This window comes from Salvelinus fontinalis, chromosome 1, assembly GCF_029448725.1.
Source record: "Salvelinus fontinalis isolate EN_2023a chromosome 1, ASM2944872v1, whole genome shotgun sequence".
Lineage (NCBI taxonomy): Eukaryota > Metazoa > Chordata > Actinopteri > Salmoniformes > Salmonidae > Salvelinus > Salvelinus fontinalis.
The window spans coordinates 26,016,627-26,034,478 of record NC_074665.1 but is presented as its reverse complement, the minus strand read 5'-3'; the positions used below and the strand labels follow the sequence as shown (position 1 = coordinate 26,034,478).

Below are 17,852 nucleotides of genomic sequence, written 5' to 3'. Positions count from 1 at the left end.
TAAATACAGTAAGTAGTGAGTGCATATATTCATTTCTGACTCTTCTGTCCTTGATCATCCTGGATGACAGTTTCCTGGTCAGATGTGATCTCCTGGCACATGAGGCTGAGCCAGATGTAATCAGTGACTGGAGGATTGCATTTCTGCCCAGCTTTTTCAAATAGCATCATTGGTGATTACGCATGCGCCCCGCCCTGTCTTTCGCCACATATCTGTCCCCTTCTCAGAAGATGGGGCTCCACAGACACTGAGCTCTGGTTACCATCACCCCTTGTGTTTCAAATTCAGAGCAACGTTTCATGACTGTCCCCCCTTTCCCTCACATTCTGGAGGGAAGAGTCTTGTGGCCTTTTTAAAATCTATTAATAAGTGTATGACACCACTGTATCAAGTATCCACCCACTTAAAACTTCAATGGGTGACATAGAGGTTTTAAGAAAACAATTAGGTACCACTCAGAGAGCCAACGTCAGACCTAATTCTACTTTGTATGTTTTCCAAAGCACACACAATGACTTCATGGGGCTTATGTTGATCTGGGTGGAGGTCCTCAAAACCACTGTATGTGCGCTATAGTACGTCTTCAATGAACTCACTCCTGTACTGGAATATCCCCTGCAGTCTTCAATGGAATAATGAGTCACTGCTGAACAATTTACCAAGGGGTCGCTGGTAATTCTGCAGTGTAGGAGGACAGTAACTAGGGATAAGCATAAAAAATTAGAATCGCACCAGGAATGGCCCGCTGCGCAACTGTGGTCAACTCGTGGGTTGTTGGATGAATAATGGTGCGCACATGGCTTTATGAATTACTTGACTATAGTTTATGACGCATGTCGCATGGTAGTTCATATCTGATTTATGCGGGAGTGTATGGAACCGAAGTAACAATGATGTAGAGCACTCTGACAGCATGTACTTTAAATAAATATTTGTTATTTATAAATATGAGTTAAGAAACTTGACACATTAGTATTCCAAAGTATTACACATTACACGTGGCTTATTGATTGTTTATAACGTGTCATTCTTATAAGCGTGTATTTATACTCTTATCACTCATGAACTTGCTGGACAACAAGGTTTATGTCTTCTGTCACTTTGATGAGCTCGCGCTCCTGCCGACAGCACAGTTTATGCATCTTCAGGAATAGATTTTCTTTAGGTCTTTGGCGACTATATGAACACTACGCCACTCCAAACATTTATTTTAGGGTTCAGCCCCACAAGTTTGTTCCAATAAGCGTCCCACTCCTGACGTCATGTCTGCCGGAGATTGGCTGTTCAGTTCTGACACTAACTCCTGCCCTTACACAGTGAAACTTTTTAAAGAGTTTTCAATCGCATCTGCAGGGTAAAGTATTGCACAAACGTAGCCATAGCAGCCGTAACATCTGCTGCCCAGCTCCCCCCTACCCTGCGCAGAGATAAAGCAGTGCTTTATTCCGTTTTAGACCCATATTCAGGTTTTTACATGCCCTCTTTTATTTTTTACTTTTTAAAATTAAGCCTACGTTTTAGTTCTTGTTTTTAATTCGGGTTGAAAGGCGAAGCATAGACAAATATACTCAGGGATATATAACTGTTTTACTTGCTATAAAGTTACAGAAGTTTTTATTTTCCAGATACGGACCTTCAAGGAATTTATTATAAAGTTTCCAAAAAAGTATATTGTCTTTACGCGGATACGGAGTGGATATGGCTTGGATCAGATGGGACCTATTATTTTCTATAGGTTTATTCATTTCACCGGCATTTGTGTCCACGGATCAGAGTGGCTTTAGGAGATACTACGTGTTGCAGCCAGGACCGAGCGGGACGGACAGAGTACATGTGAGTTCCATCTCTTCGCGCTCCGGTGCCACGGGACAGCCCCATGCCTACAATGTGGAGCTCTCGGCCAGTTACAGTGGCCAGGTCCGAACCCGCAGGATGGGTAACCAAGCGAACCCGACCCCGCTTCGCCAGGACACACAGTTTACGCAGCATCAGCAAGTCATTCGGCGCACCAGCCACAACGTTCAACAGAGTCACCAAATGAAAATGTCAGGGTAAGATAACCTGCGGGTCTCTGAAAAATAGTTGATGTTACAGAACAGTGAATGACTATTGGCTACTTATCCTCTTGGATGGCAAGGTGGTCTGTTATAAAATATATAATGTTGTTGGGTCAACTTACTGTATAGTAGCCTACAGTATAGGCATGCCTGGCACCTGGTAAAGGAACTTGCTATAAGACTGGCCTACAACATTCACTATCATCAACATGATCATACAGCATGGTCTTAGGGTTGTTAAATATACACTGAGTGTACAAAACATTAGGAACACCTTTCTAATATTGAGTTGCACCCCCATTTGCTCTCAGAAAGGCCTCAATGCGTCAGGGCATGGATTCTACAAGGTGTCGAAAGTATTCCACAGGGATGCTGGCCCGTGTTCACTCAAGCTTCCCACAGTTTTGTCAAGTTGTCTGTTTTGGTGGTGGACCATTCTTGATACACATGAGAAACTGTTGAGTAATCAATCAAATTTTATATGTCACATACACATGGTTAGCAGATGTTAATGCGAGTGTACCGAAATGCTTGTGCTTCTAGTTCCGACAATGCAGTAATAACCAAAAAGTAATCTAACCTAACAATTCCACAACTACTACCTTATACACTCAAGTGTAAAGGGATAAAGAATATGTACATAAAGATATATGAGTGAGTGATGGTACAGAACGGCATAGGCAAGATGCAGTAGATGGTATAGATTACAGTATATACATATGAGATGAGTAATGTAGGGTATGTAAACATAAAGTGGCGTAGTTTAAAGTGGCTAGTGATACATGTATTACATAAAGATGGCAAGATGCAGTAGATGATATAGAGTACAGTATATACATATACATATGAGATGAGTAATGTATGGTATGTAAACATTATATTAAGTGGCATTGTTTAAAGTGGCTAGTGATACATTTTTACATAATTTCCATCAATTCCCATTATTAAAGTGGCTGGAGTTGAGTCAGTATGTTGGCAGCGGCCACTAAATGTTAGTGGTGGCTGTTTAACAGTCTGATGGCCTTGAGATAGAAGCTGTTTTTCAGTCTCTCGGTCCCTGCTTTGATGCACCTGTACTGACCTCGCCTTCTGGATGATAGCGGGGTAAACAGGCAGTGGCTCGGGTGGTTGTTGTCCTTGATGATCTTTATGGCCTTCCTGTGACATCGGGTGGTGTAGGTATCCTGGAGGGCAGGTAGTTTGCCCCCGGTGATGCGCTGTGCAGACCTCACTACCCTCTGGAGAGCCTTACTGTTGTGGGCGGAGCAGTTGCCGTACCAGGCGGTGATACAGCCCGACAGGATGCTCTCGATTGTGCATCTGTAGAAGTTTGTGAGTCCTTTTGGTGACAAGCCAAATTTCTTCAGCCTTCAGCCCGTCAGGAAGTCCAGGACCCAGTTGCATAGGGCGGGGTCGAGACCCAGGGTCTCGAGCTTGATGACAAGTTTGGAGGGTACTATGGTGTTAAATGCTGAGCTGTAGTCGATGAACAGCATTCTCACATAGGTATTCCTCTTGTCCAGATAGGTTAGGGCAGTGTGCAGTGTGCAGTGTGGTTGCGATTGCGTCGTCTGTGGACCTATTGGGTCGGTAAGCAAATTGGAGTGGGTCTAGGGTGTCAGGTAGGGTGGAGGTGATATGGTCCTTGACTAGTGAGTGCTACGGGGCGGTAGTCGTTTAGCTCAGTTACCTTAGCTTTCTTGGGAACAGGAACAATGGTGGCCCTCTTGAAGCATGTGGGAACAGCAGACTGGGATAAGGATTGATTGAATATGTCCTTAAACACACCAGCCAGCTGGTCTGCGCATGGTCTGAGGACGCGGCTGGTAATGCCGTCTGGGCCTGCAGCCTTGTGAGGGTTAACACGTTTAAATGTTTTACTCACCTCGGCTGCAGTGAAGGAGAGCCCGCAGGTTTTGGTAGCGGGCCGTGTCAGTGGCACTGTATTGTCCTCAAAGCGAGCAAAAAAGTTATTTAGTCTGTCTGGGAGCAAGACATCCTGGTCCGCGACGGGCTGGTTTTCTTTTTGTAATCCGTGATTGACTGTAGACCCTGCCACATACCGCAATAGCTACACTGTTTGTATTCGGTCATGTTTCCGGTCACCTTGCCCTGGTTAAAAGCAGTGGTTCGCGCTTTCAGTTTCACTCGAATGCTGCCATCAATCCCCGGTTTCTGGTTTGGGAATGTTTTAATCGTTGCTGTGGGTACGACATCGTCAATGCACTTTCTAATGAACTCGCTCACCGAATCAGCGTATTCGTCAATGTTGTTGTTGGACGCAATGCGGAACATATCCCAATCCACGTGATCGAAGCAGTCTTGAAGCGTGGAATCAGATTGGTCGGACCAGCGTTGAACAGACCTGAGCGCGGGAGCTTGCTGTTTTAGAGTATGGAAAAATCAGCTGCATTGCCATTCTTAACACACTCACACCAGTGCGCCTGGTACTTACTACCATACTCCATTCAAAGGCACTTCAATATTTTGTCTTGCTCATTCACGCTCTGAATGGCACACATACACAATCCACATCTCAGTCGTCTCAAGGCTTAAAAATCCTCCTTTAACCGGTGTCCTCCCCTTCATCTACAATGATTGAAGTGGATTTAACAGGTGACATCAATAAGGGATCATTGCTTTCACCTGGATTCAATCTATGTCATGGAAAGAGCAGGTGTTTCCTAATGTTTTGTACACTCACTGTGCATTATTAAATAAATAGTCTGTAACTACAATACATTCTATATTCAATTTGATTCAGGTAGCTATTTGATCATATTTCTGACAAATTAAAACAACATACAATACTGTACTTGTTTCAGACATTTAGACCAATGAATGTAATGTGTCAATAATGAACTTTGTTCACAACTTTCAAGTTGATACAAAATACATGTCTTAACATCCACTCAGTAGAGACAGAAACTAAAACAGCCAATTTAAAGTACTATCCTCAAAGGAAACTATATAATAAAACAAAATGGCCCATATCCTGTTGTGTTCAGGAGCATGACCTCAATTTGCAGGGTCCTAGTTGCAGCACTCTCAGATGTATGATTAGTGGGGACATTCCCACACTCTCAGCAGGGGCCACCGGGCTAGGGGTGCCCAGCTTTACCTCCAATGAAAGGAGGCCCCTAATACCAGATCTGGCCCAGGCTTGGCGGCACAGGTGGGTCACTAGAACCACCAGTGTGTGAGTTTTAGCCAGTATGAGTTGGTCTTGTGTGTGTGACAGTGCTCTCTCTTTCTCTCTGTGTGTCTCTGGGTGTTATTGCAGGGTGAATGTCTGTGGAGGGCAGTGCTGTCATGGATGGAGCAAGGCCTCTGGATCGCAGCGGTGCACAAAGCGTGAGTATACACTACACTACATTACCACAGCCGAGCCACCGCTGCCAAATCGTTGCAATTGTTCAAAATGTTTTTCCAAATTATTGACAACAGTCTGGATTCACTGTACACTCTTAGAAGAAAAGGTACTATCTAGAACCTGAAAGGGTTCTTCGGCTGTCCCCATAGGAGAACCCTTTGAAGAACCCTTGTTGGTCCCAGGTAGAACCCTTTTGCTTCCAAGTAGAACCATTTTGGTTTCCATGTTGAACCCTTTCCACAAGAGGCTTCTACATGGAACCCAAAATGGTTCTACCTCGAACCAAAAAAGGGTTTTACTTGGAACCAAGAATAGATCTCCTATGAGGACAGCCGAGGGAACCCTATTGGAACCTTTTTTTCTAAGAGTGTACTTGGCACCTCATAACTTCTTCCTTTGGAAAATGTACACAAACGTCTTTGCTCGTGTTGTTCATCAGGCAGCAGATGTGCCAGAACCCCAGCATCATACCATATAATATCCATCCAGTATACCCCCTCCCCTACTCTACCTGGAAACTCACCCAAGCATACATACTTATATGTTTTGAAGACGCCTTTAGCTGATTTGTAGTGCCAGATTGGAGAACAGCACCTTTCTATGTTGCTCTTTATAAATAACTGGCATTGCTGGCAGTGGCTCTACCCACCTGGGAACAATGACGGGACTGTCAGTGTGTTATGGCCCGTGTTGCAAAGTCATGAGGACACTGTTATTGCATAGGACTGGGCGCGCAGGGCAGGCCGAAAGAGAAACAGGTTTAGAGTGTATTATACCTCTTGGCTCGGCCCCACCAGTGGGATCTCTTTCTTATTCGACCGTAAGGCCTTGCCAGCTGGTTATATAAGAGACAGACGGCTTTCTCCGCGCCGAGTCTGGTGGACCTCCTGGGGGAACCAGGGTTACGTTTTAGTCTAGGACCCCTGGTTCATACGTTTAATAGGCCCAGTGCGCCTGTTCTGCTCTACTCTGCTCTGGTCTACTCACACTTAAGACTGGACTGCACTTAGTACAGGGACTCTTTGTCGCTGCCTTGGTGCCAGTGGTATGTGTGTAAGTCTGTTTGGGTGTATGCGTATATATGGTGCCTTCAGAAAGTATTCATACCCCTCGACTATTCTACACTTTGTTGTGTTACAGCCTGAATTCAAAATGGATTAAATATTTATTTTTTCTTACTCATCTACTTAATGAGAAAGTGAAAACATGTTTTTAGAAATTTATGCAAATATATTGGAAATGAAATACAGAAATATCTAATTTACATAAGTATTCACACCCCTGAGTCAACACTTTGTAGAAGCACTTTTGGCAGCAATTACTGCTGTGAGTCTCAGAGCTTTCCAAACCTGTATTATGCAACATTTGCCCATTATTCTTTTCCAAAAATGTAGAGCTCTGTCAAATTGGTTGTTGATCATTGCTAGACAACCATTTTCAGGTCTTGCCATAGATTTTCAAGTAGATTTAAGTCAAAACTGTAACTTGGCCACTCAAGAACATTCACTGTCTTCTTGATTTGGCCTTGTGTTTTATGATATTGTCCTGCTGAAAGATGAATTCATCTCCCAGTGTCTGGTGGAAAACAGACTGAACCAGGTTTTCCTCTAGGATTTTGCCTGTGGTTAGTTCCTTTCCGTTTCAATTTTATCCTGAAAAACTTTGCAGTCTGTAACAATTATAAACATACCCATCTAAGTGACTGGGTGTATTGATACACCATACAAGTGTAATTAATAACTTCACCATGCTCAAAGGGATATTCAATGTCTGCTTTTTTTTACCCAATTACAAATAGGTGCCCTTCTTTGCGAGGCATTGGAAAACCTCCCTGGTCTTTGGGGTTGAATCTGTGTTTGAAATTCACTGCTCAACTGAGGGACCTTACAGATAATTGTATGTGTGGGGTACAGAAATTAGGTAGTTATTCAAAAATCATGTTAAACACTATTATTGCACACAGAGTGAGTCCATGGAACTTATTATGTGACTTGTTAAGCACATTTTTACATCTGAGCTTATTTAGGCTTGCCATATCAAGGGGTTTGAATACTTATTGACTCAAGACATTTCATCTTTTAACTTTTTATTCATTCGTAAACATTTTGAAAAACCCAATTCCACTTTGACATTATGGGGTATTGTGTGTAGGCAAGTGAAAATAAATCTAAATTTAATCCATTTTAAATTCAGGCTGTAACACAACAAAATGTGGAAACATTTACGTTTGTGAATACTTTCTGAAGACGCTGCATGAGTATGTGTTTATCGTTCAGTGTTTAGTTGTTCGTGCGTCACTAACGGTGCGTCACTAACTGGCTCGTTGATAACATGCACAGATTTTTTTGTGGGATTTTTTTTTTTTTTTACTCATTGGAATCTCCACTACTCTTGTCCAGTGTCCAATATCGTAGCTGTTCTCATTGGCAAAGGTTAGGTGGGGAAGTGGGGGCAGGCATGCAATGCACCATGAGGGAATGCTCCTGTTTACATGGGCACGGGGAACGCTGTGCAAGGCCTCTGGAAAATAACCAATAGTGGACATTCCTTCAGTACCCATGGTTTTGATTGGTCTTTTTGATGTCAGGATCAGAGCCCAGTACTCCCTACTGTAGCCAGATGCTGGAATCAGGGGGTGGACAGGATGGAGTAATGCTGCGTTTAGACCTCATACCAGTCGGCATACCGGGACAAGAAAACCAGAAAGAGCGTGACGGCAAAAGCAAACCAGCACAACGGTATGCGTTGCTATGGTGATTTTCGTAAACGAACCGTGTAAATCAACATCCGGTAGAAAACAAGGCTACCGTAGACGTCAAAAGTTTAAATATTTTAACTCTGCCGGCATGGCCTGTCTACTTTGGCAGCTGACGGCATTTACCATGGAGGCTGACGGCATTCACCACCAGCCTCAACGACATTTACCGTTGTGCTCTCATTGAAAACAATGATATCCGGTTTGCCGTCTTACTTGTACCATCTAAACGCAACATAAAGATGAAATGTTACAGAGAGTTTCAAGACTGCTTTAGAGAAACCTCCAAAGATCTTTGTGCCACTAGATTTATTTTACTGTACAGTTTATCTTTCCGGAAAAATCTGTATGTTCTTGAAATATTTGTATTTTCTAAACTCAACCTCAGATCATCCGGTGTTCAGCACTCATTTGATTATGATTTTCCACTGGCTGTGATATTAATATTTACAGTAGTATAACACAAGGAGGCACTGTGAGAGGTTTTCTCTGTGATTACCATTAATCCATAGCATGAATTGCTTTAGACAACCCTACTAAATAGGATGAATAATGAAACTATGATTGATAAATTACTTTAACTGACCAACGCATATACTTGCCCCCCCCCCCCCCCCCCACAGCCTCCCTTATTTCTTTATATTCTGCTTGTTTTCTCCTATTTGAGAAAATATGATAGTCAGTCACATGTTTTATGGATAGATTTCCATCTTCCTATATATCTTTTGCGCAATTGGTTTTTCAGGATCAGCTATTTACTTTTCTCCACCTACCTTGTCATGGAAGATGGACTAGGTTGTAAATCCACCCGTTAAATGTTTAATGGAATTTGATTTTCAGAACATCCCAGCCCCCCACCCACTACCCTCACCGAAAATGCCAACAAAAGGGTTTCTTAATAGAAATGTATTTTTTTTGTTCTGGCAATGCCTTACACATGGCTTTGCTAGCACCCTGCATAAAGTGTTCTTTCAGGTTGTCAGTCACGCCAACAACCCCCAACCTCCCACCAAGGCAAGCTTTGAAATTTTCCAGATAACAAGTAGAAGCTGTGAATATCTTACAACACTTTACCACTAGGATATTTAATCCAGGATATTGTCCATGCAAAGCCACACACAATACATTCTCAAGACTTCATGTGCATTTAAGAGTGAGTGGAGCTCATTCTAACACGTTCCTTAAACAGTGACAGAGATGGAAAAAGCTGAAAACCTAGCCTATGTATTACATGGCAAATGGACCAAGCATGTTGAATCATAAAGCTGTTGTTGGCATTCCTTATTAGATGACATCATGTTGTAACCACAACACTAATGTTGAAAATATGTTATAAATGTTTTGTGCCTTCGAATATTATTATTATAATTGTTTTTGTCTTAATGGCATCCAGAGAGTTCCAGTCATGTGATGCAGATACTAAAAACTCCTCTCTGTCCTCTTAATGGACTGTAGTCTAATAGAGATTGAGCAAACATCCCAAGGATTTATTCAGTCAATTCCAGACGCAGAGCAAGTAGTCTAACGACATATGATTATTGAATTGCAGAGCAGAATAGCACGCTGTTGTCTTTTCTGCTAGGTTCAAGACTATCCGCAAGAGAAACTGGCTTTAGTAATGATAGGCCTATAATATAGAAATACATGTCACTTAGCAGTCACTTTAATACAAAAGTGACTAACAGTACAGTGAGTACATTCATTTTTAGAGTGTATAGGCCTTTGTGATCCCTGTGGGAATTCAATCCAAAACCTTGGAGTTGCCAGCTCTACGCTCTTACCAACACTTAGCTGTGTATTAACAGTCTGGAGCAGTAATTTCCTGTTGTACCTGTTCACTAATTGTAGAACTCCGGTGTTCCTCTTTAATATTCCAGAAGTTCAATTCAAGAGAAATAAAATAAAAAGAGATGTAGAAATGAAAGATGCAGTGATTAGTTTCACTTTTGTTTGTCTGAGAGAGACATGTGTTAGATGGTCTTTGAGATCCATTTGGCCTTAGGCAGCAGCACCTCCACCAGGCTCAATTCCTCCTCTTCCACTGGAGTCTGGCATGGCTATTCACAATGTGGAGCCGCATGGTAATCGCACGCTTTGAAAAGCTGCCCAGACCATTTCTCCCTTAACCGAGTGCAACCCAAAAGTAGGCAGACCAGGCCAGACAAAACAGAACAAGAAAATATTTCACTTCGGCGTAGCTGCACGGCACAGCGGAGGAGCCGTCTTCATTTTTCATGAAGGATTGCTCAAGAAGAGGCCGCTTGAAACTCCCCCAAAATGATGAGAATGTGACGGGTTCAACCATTTTATATATTTAAGCTCTCTTGTGCCGTTGCCTTGCGCGTCCCTAAAAAAACAGCACGGGGTGTTGAAAGCAAATGAGGCAGCCAGATACTATAGTGAGGTGGATAGGATGGACTCGCAAAAGTGTATTTGTGCTCATGGTCCTCATCGTTATCTGAGGATCATTTAAGCAGGCTTTAGCGCTACTGGGCTAGTCCAACCTATAGGAGAAATATAAGGACTATAGCCTATTGGAAGAGGCAAATGACCTCTTTTGAAGATTAACAAGGAAGAGCTAAAAACTATCATGTAAACTTTTCCTTTACAGTATTAAGATGCTCTTGTAATGTCTTTGTCTCTCAGTTGCCTTACCAGGACTCCCCTTTGCAGACCTCATATCAAGGCTTTATATTCCTGAGTACTTGACGTTTTCTTTGTAGATTTCTTTGGTTACTCAGGGCCGTCAGGTTCACTATATATGCAGAAGTATGGGGACACCCCTTCAAATGAGTGGATTCGGCTCTTTCAGCCACACCCGTTGCTGACAGGTCAATAAAATTGAGCACATAGCCATGCAATCTCCATAGACAATCGTTGGCAGTAGATTGGCCTTACCGAAGAGCTCAGTGGCATTCAACATGGCACCGTCATAGGAGCTGCCCTGGTTAACTGTAAGTGCTGTTATTAGGAAGTGGAAATATCTAGGAGGAACAACGGCTCAGCCGCAAAGTGGTAGGCCATACAAACTTAAGCACGTAGCCAAGAAGCCTCACACATGCCTAAGATCACCATGTGCAATGCCAAGCGTTGGCTGGAGTGCTGTAAATCTCGCCGCCATTTGACTCTGAAGCGTTCTCTGGAGTGATGAATCACGCTTCAACATCTGGCAGTCTTGATGGACGAATCTGGGTTTGGTGGATGCCAGGCGAACTCTACCTGCCAGAATGCATAGCGCCGACTGTAAAATTTGGTGGAGGAGGAATAATTTTCTGGGGCTGTTTTTCAGGGTTCGGGCTAGGCCCCTTAGTTCAAGTGAAGGGAAATCTTAATGCAACAGCATACAATGACATTATAGACAATTCTGTGCTTCCAATTTTTTGACAACAGTTTGGGGGGGCCCTTTCCTGTTTCAGCATGACAATGCCCCCGTGCACGAAGCAAGGTCCATACAGAAATGGTTTGTCAAGATCGGTATGAAAGGACTTGACTTGTCTGCACAGAGCCCTGACCTCAACCCCTTTCGGATGAATTGGAACACTGACTGCGAGCCAGGCTTAATCGCCCAAGATCAGTGCCCGATTTCACTAATGCTGAATGGAAGCAAGTGGCTGAATGGAAGAAAATCCCCACAGCAATGTTCCAACTTCTAGTGGATAGCCTTCCCAGAAGAGTGGAGTCTGTTATAGCTGTTTCCTCATCAAAGTAAATGTGCCGGAGTTGGCAAAACGAGCTCAAAAAATCATGAAGCAGAAACAAAAAAACGATAAAATAAATGATTTCACCTTCAATAGTTTGGGTGGACAAAGGGTGGACAAACTCCATATTAATGCCCATGATTTTGGAATGAGATGTTCGACGATCAGGTGTCCACATACTTTTAGTCATGTAGAGATGTGTTTAGTCTCTTCATCTCCTCTATGCATGCATACCATCATTTTTTTCTGAGATCGCAGCCGCCTGCCAAGACCAGGCGAGCACGACTTGGACAGGTTTTTTTCCAAGTCAGAGAGCTAAAGGGAGGGAATTCAAAAGAGATGGAGGAAAAGAGGAGGCTAATTCTTATCAGGGAAATCGGTTCATCTGTCCATTCTTAGACAATGGAAATAAGTGACACGATAGATGGAGAAAACAGAGCAGTTTTCATCCCAGCCCAGTACCTGGTGATTTATGATTAGTCTGCTGATTGAGGGGAACGTATCTGGCTGTTGTCATTGTGCAGCGCCCATTCGGATTCCCTGGATCTGGAGCAGCAGTTAAGTGGGGTGAGGACTAAGTATGGGCACAATACCATGGCAACAGGAATGTCTTAATTGACTTGGCTCTCCACCTGCTTTAGTGAAGCATAATGGCAGACAGTTGGCTGGAAGTTTACAATGCTGTCTTGTGTCAACTCCAGCGATAAACACAATGATGAATTATCATTTATAGAAATGGCCATTGAGGCCCAGACTGCTTGAGTCAGCATTGTAGCCACAGGTGCTCTGTCTCTATCCTACATATTGTACAAGAGGTGGGCCGAAAGACAGTTTATGAGCGAGGACAAAGACATATTTTCTTTCTTGTCAAAAAACAGTATTCACACAACTGCAGCACCCTTTCAGATCCAATTTAACTTTGTGGTAGAGAAATAAATCAAGAAATATAAACTTTAGGTCATCTGCTGCCCTGGGAATCAGTGAGACCTTAGAGATCGGTGTGGACAGGCTGTAGGATGGGGGGTTGTTCAGCTAATGGGACATCCCGTAACATCTGCACTGGATCATCGGCGTGGAACATTATATCCTGAGAAAGGTAGTATCGGTTGTATATCCACTACTATAAGCATATGATGTTGCACCTTGATTTCCCCAGGTGCTTAATGTAGGCACACACACAAATACATTTTTGTATTCCACGACAGACCCTTGCAGTCTCCAGCAACACTCCCTATGAGTCAACCGAGGTGTCGTTTTATCAAAGTGGGACGTCACTTATTTTCCCTCCCCAGCTAACGCCTAAATCTGCATCACGTACGCCGTGCCCTTGTCACAGAACAGCGCTCTTGTGTAGCCCTATTCACAAACCGATGGTAGCCTTACTCAGGTCCAGCGGCGAAAAAATAAAATAATAATAAATAATAATAAATAATAAAATAAAATAAAAATAAAACCATTTACTCTACTCAGAAAAAAAAAGAAGAAAAAAAACGTCCTTGAGTGGAAAATTATAGTGTGGGGTATGAATAAACCAAAACATAACTTAGCAGGAGTGATGTAATCTGTGATGTAATCTCCCCCTGATGCTTCTAAGGGGGGTCTCTTGTTGCACAGCATGCGTTTATTAGGTCTCATGTGTCTAAATAGCTCAGTCGGGTAAAAAAAGCTTTGAGCCGGTGGTGAGTCATTAGTAGACGCCTATTGAGAGTGAGAGGGATTTGTATTTGTTTTCATGTCCTTGGGCGATGCATGACTTGCTTTTTGATGCAGTATGCTCTCTCTCTCTCATTAATCACTTTCACAAATCAAAAGGAACTAGTGATGGTAATGAGGAGTGTGGTGGAGGAGCCCCCCTCAGGGAGCCTGTGGGACTGGGCAGAGACATTTGCTCTCACACTTCACACACACACACCACCTCTGGAATGATGGCTCCAATGAAAGCAAAAAAGTGGGTTTGATTTGATTATCTACAATGTGTGTGTGTGTGTATGTGGGTGCGTGCACGCGCATTGGAGTGTGTAAGCTTTGGCCACTGTGGCCTCGAGGCAGGCTTTGTAGTTGAAAAATGACAGTCCCAGTCCTGTGCCTTTTTAATAAGAGAAGGGAGCACAGTTTAATTACAGGCTACCTGCCAGCCTCCTGTAACAACTCAAACACACACACACACACACACACACACAGTCCCTCTCTCTGATGCCCCAACCCACCGCACATATGTCATTGTGCCGGGGACTCCAGTAATTGATTACCGAGCCTCAGCTTGAGTAAAGCACTGTCAAACTCTCAGCTTTGGGAGGGTACATTCACAGTGTGGGGAACCGTGGAGGTGGTATTTACTTTGGCTGCTAATACTAATAACGAGAGAGAGAGAGACACGGGAACAGCCTTCTCCGACTATGATTGTTAGGGATTTCGATTCTGTCACAGGGTTTTCTATCCCTGTCCCTTTGCCTTTTCCACGACAAAATTCTTATTATGAATGCTAAGTACTGTAGAGATTAATTTGTTTACCAGCAACAACAGCGACTCCATGTTTGGTAATGCATTATTAATTCACGATACTTTTGTCCTAAATCGTACATTATTTCTGGTTTGAGTAATGACTCTATGGCACCTAAATGAACCCCCACTACCTGAGTTTCCTCGATAAATGTCTGAAAATAGCTCCCTGAGACAACGTCATATAGCTGGCATTTAACATGGTATATTATGTCTGCTTCTGGAGTTTGTATATGTTGTATGAGTATGTATGTACACGTTGCTATCTCACTCTCTCTTTCTCTCTCTTCCCCCCTATGTTTTGTGCTGCAGCCAACTGTCTGCCCCAGTGCCAGAATGGAGGAATGTGTCTGAGGCCCCAGCTCTGTGTCTGCAAGCTGGGCTCCAAGGGCAAGGCATGTGAACAGAACACCATGCCCACCTCCTCCTACCCAGCGCAGCCAGGGAACGGCCACACCAATGGACACAGCAATGGGCACAGCAATGGGCACACCAATGGACACACCAATGGACACAGCAATGGGCACAGCAATGGGCACACCAATGGACACACCAATGGACACAGCAATGGGCACACCAAGGGACACAACGTAGTTCCCCAGCGGCCCATTCCCCAGCAAGTGCCCATCCTCCAGCAGGGTTATATCCCTGCGCCAGTCCCTGTCAGCAACATGGCCCAGATGACCCTGACTGTCAAGCAATCCCCCCACCTGGTCCGGCCCCAGCAGTGAGTATTCTCTCTACAAGTGCAGCATGTAATTGCACCCAGATCTGTGTGCTCGAATGCTGCTCTCAATATACACTGGGGATTATTTCTCACAGGGAGCTATTCCCACGTCACTTATATGAGTGCAGGAACATGTTATCTGATATTTCAAATAAAAACATACTCTCCAGATCTATCATTCATAATCAGATCAGTTAGATATGCAAAAGCAGCGGCAGGGATAAGATAAATAAAGGTTTCATTTTATACCATTACAAATTATTTTTACTAAATGTGTCAAATTTCTGTTCAATTTCAAGAGATTTCAAATTATATTTTGGTATGACACTCAGAGAGATTGTCTAGTGTGATAAATGGATGACTGAGCCAATGGCTGGTCTCAGTGACTCCTCTGACCCTTAAAATGACAAATGATCGTGTTGTCTAGCCAAATACATGCCCTGTGACCCCATCAAAGAGAGGGTCGTCAGGGCAGTGGAAGGGGGCTCCTTAACTGATGGGATTTCATTGGTCAGATCCAACAATGATGTCACTTAATGGGTTAACCTGTTTTTATCACTCTAGTTTATTTAACACCTATGCCATTATGTCTAGTATAGGATTTTTGTATCACTCTTTTGTTAGTTTTGCGTATCCACATTGGTTGACGGATTGCAATGAGACATCGTTGGTGCGGTTGTAGGTTCAGTCATGTAGGTTCAGTCATCCATGCTGTGCTGTGAGGAGTCTCGCCCCATCATTTTTGTCAAACACATAAATCATGGGAAAAAGTTTTTTTACTGTAATGTCTGCTGGTATGGTTCAATTGAAAGGGTCAATCGGTATCGAGAGCCTTACGACAGAAAGCTTTGTTTAACCGTTAACCTTTGAATAGCTAAAGTAGTGGGTGAATGTGCCATTGTTATTATAAGTGTCTGACCTCATAGAATACCCAGACTAACCTTACAAACAGGGGGCGATTTGTTGGTAGTGAGTGCTGATTTCTCAGGAAAGATCAAAGTGTGATAGAAGAGGTTTGGATTTTAAATGTTTTTATTTAACCTTTATTTAATTAGGCAAGTCAGTTAAGAACAAATTCCTATTTACAATGACAGCCTAGCGGGGAACATTGGGTTAACTGCCTTGTTCAGGGGCAGAGTGACAGACTTTTACCTTGTCAGCTCGGGGATTCGATCCAGCAACCTTTTGGTGGCCCAGGTAACCACTAGGCTACCTGCCGCCCCAAATTGGGCTTGTCTCTGGATTGGGCTCTGGCATTACTGGAGGTGATGGTCCTCATGAATTTGGTACACAGGGAGATTTAGAGCTAAGGAAATGGTGTGTGTGTGTGTATGTGTGTGTCTGTGTGTGTGTGTGTGTGACTCCCCGAGCAGGAATTTCTTTGTGGTGCCAATATGTTCTTAGTTACACCCAGGAAGTTGGCTATTTCTCCTTTCTCTGGTTGTATAAAATGAAAATGGGAACTGTATCCAAGCATCCATTTTTTGAGTAGAATCCCACTGGAACCAAATTAATCACATGGAATCAGCTCCAAATTCCAAGTGTGCAAGGTGCTGGGTCTAGGTATTGAGTCAATCAAGGAATCAGAGAATCAACTAACCGCAACGGAGCACTGACAAACGTGGATTTCCGCCTCGCTCTCTCGCTCTCTCTTTTTCCTCTCCGTCGCTCTGTCTTTCTCTCTCTGTCTCTCATCTGACACATTCGTGCTGATAAAACTATGAGCGAGCTCTGTTTACATTTACTGGGTTCACTACGGTAGAGCGGAGTGTGTCGGTTCTCTTGGGGAGGACTTGGAATGGTAACAGGGGCCAGTGGTGGAGTGTGTGAGCGTGGCCAGAGAATTTGAGTGCTGAAGGTCGAGACTGCACAGGTTCACCCCCCAGTCAATGATCTGTTTATATAGAAATGAGCAAGATCTCTGCTCTGATATTTCAGACTACCAGGCTCTTGTAACCATTCCTTGAATAAAGTGAAACGTTGAAAAAAAATCCAGTTTTTTTCTATTTAATTGCACAGCCATTGCCAGCACACCCAGTCTTGCCAGATATTTTGTTGAGACTGGAATAAGATCTTATGTTTACAACTTCTCCCTTTCCCTCTTTCTTTCTCTCTCCCTCTGCCTACCCTGACTTTTCAGCTCGCTTTCGCTGGCATATTTCAAGCTTAGCTGCAGTAGACCCCGTTGCATTTATTTGACAGAGTAACAACATTTCATGCATGCCATCTGTGGTAGAAATCCTTTAAATCTCAGACTGAAGCCAGATTCTGATTGGACTGTGCTTTGCTACAATGTTCAAAGCCCCCACCCGCAAATAACCCCAAACAAACATATTAGTGTTCATGTTGTGTCTGCTCCAGTCACAACAAATCATTGACCTTCCGTTGACCTCACACATTCCGTGACAATCCTCTTCCTTGTGTCCCAATTTCGTAAACCATCCTTAAACTACCTGTTTGTAAAAAAAAATATATATATATATATTTTTTTTTTTAACACGACTTGTTTGTTTGGTCTGGCTATTATTAAAGTCCTTTGATGTCTGAGGCCACCTGTTCAGACTACAGCCAGCCTCGTAGATCAAGTCAAAGTGGTAAGAACAACAACGAGTGGATGAGGCTCTTGTGTCACTGAAACCTTAGCTATGCCCTTGAGAGGAGACCAGCTTAAATAGATATACTGGTGTCAATGGCAATCTGCACCCATTCTCCTTAGACCCATACTCTCAATCCACTGCAGAGC

At 43.3% G+C, this 17,852-nt stretch overlaps 1 protein-coding gene across 1 annotated transcript in view; it reads left to right on the top strand.

Moving 5' to 3' along the window:
• Positions 1 to 1,340: 1,340 nt before the first annotated feature.
• LOC129851269 (latent-transforming growth factor beta-binding protein 1-like) overlaps positions 1,341 to 17,852 on the top strand; it is a gene marked incomplete in the record, with an annotated part of 125,108 nt that continues 108,596 nt past the window's right edge. The window contains 3 exon segments of the mRNA XM_055917694.1: positions 1,341 to 2,051; positions 5,341 to 5,411; positions 14,695 to 15,109. Of these exon segments, the coding sequence (XP_055773669.1) occupies positions 1,699 to 2,051; positions 5,341 to 5,411; positions 14,695 to 15,109 (839 nt within the window).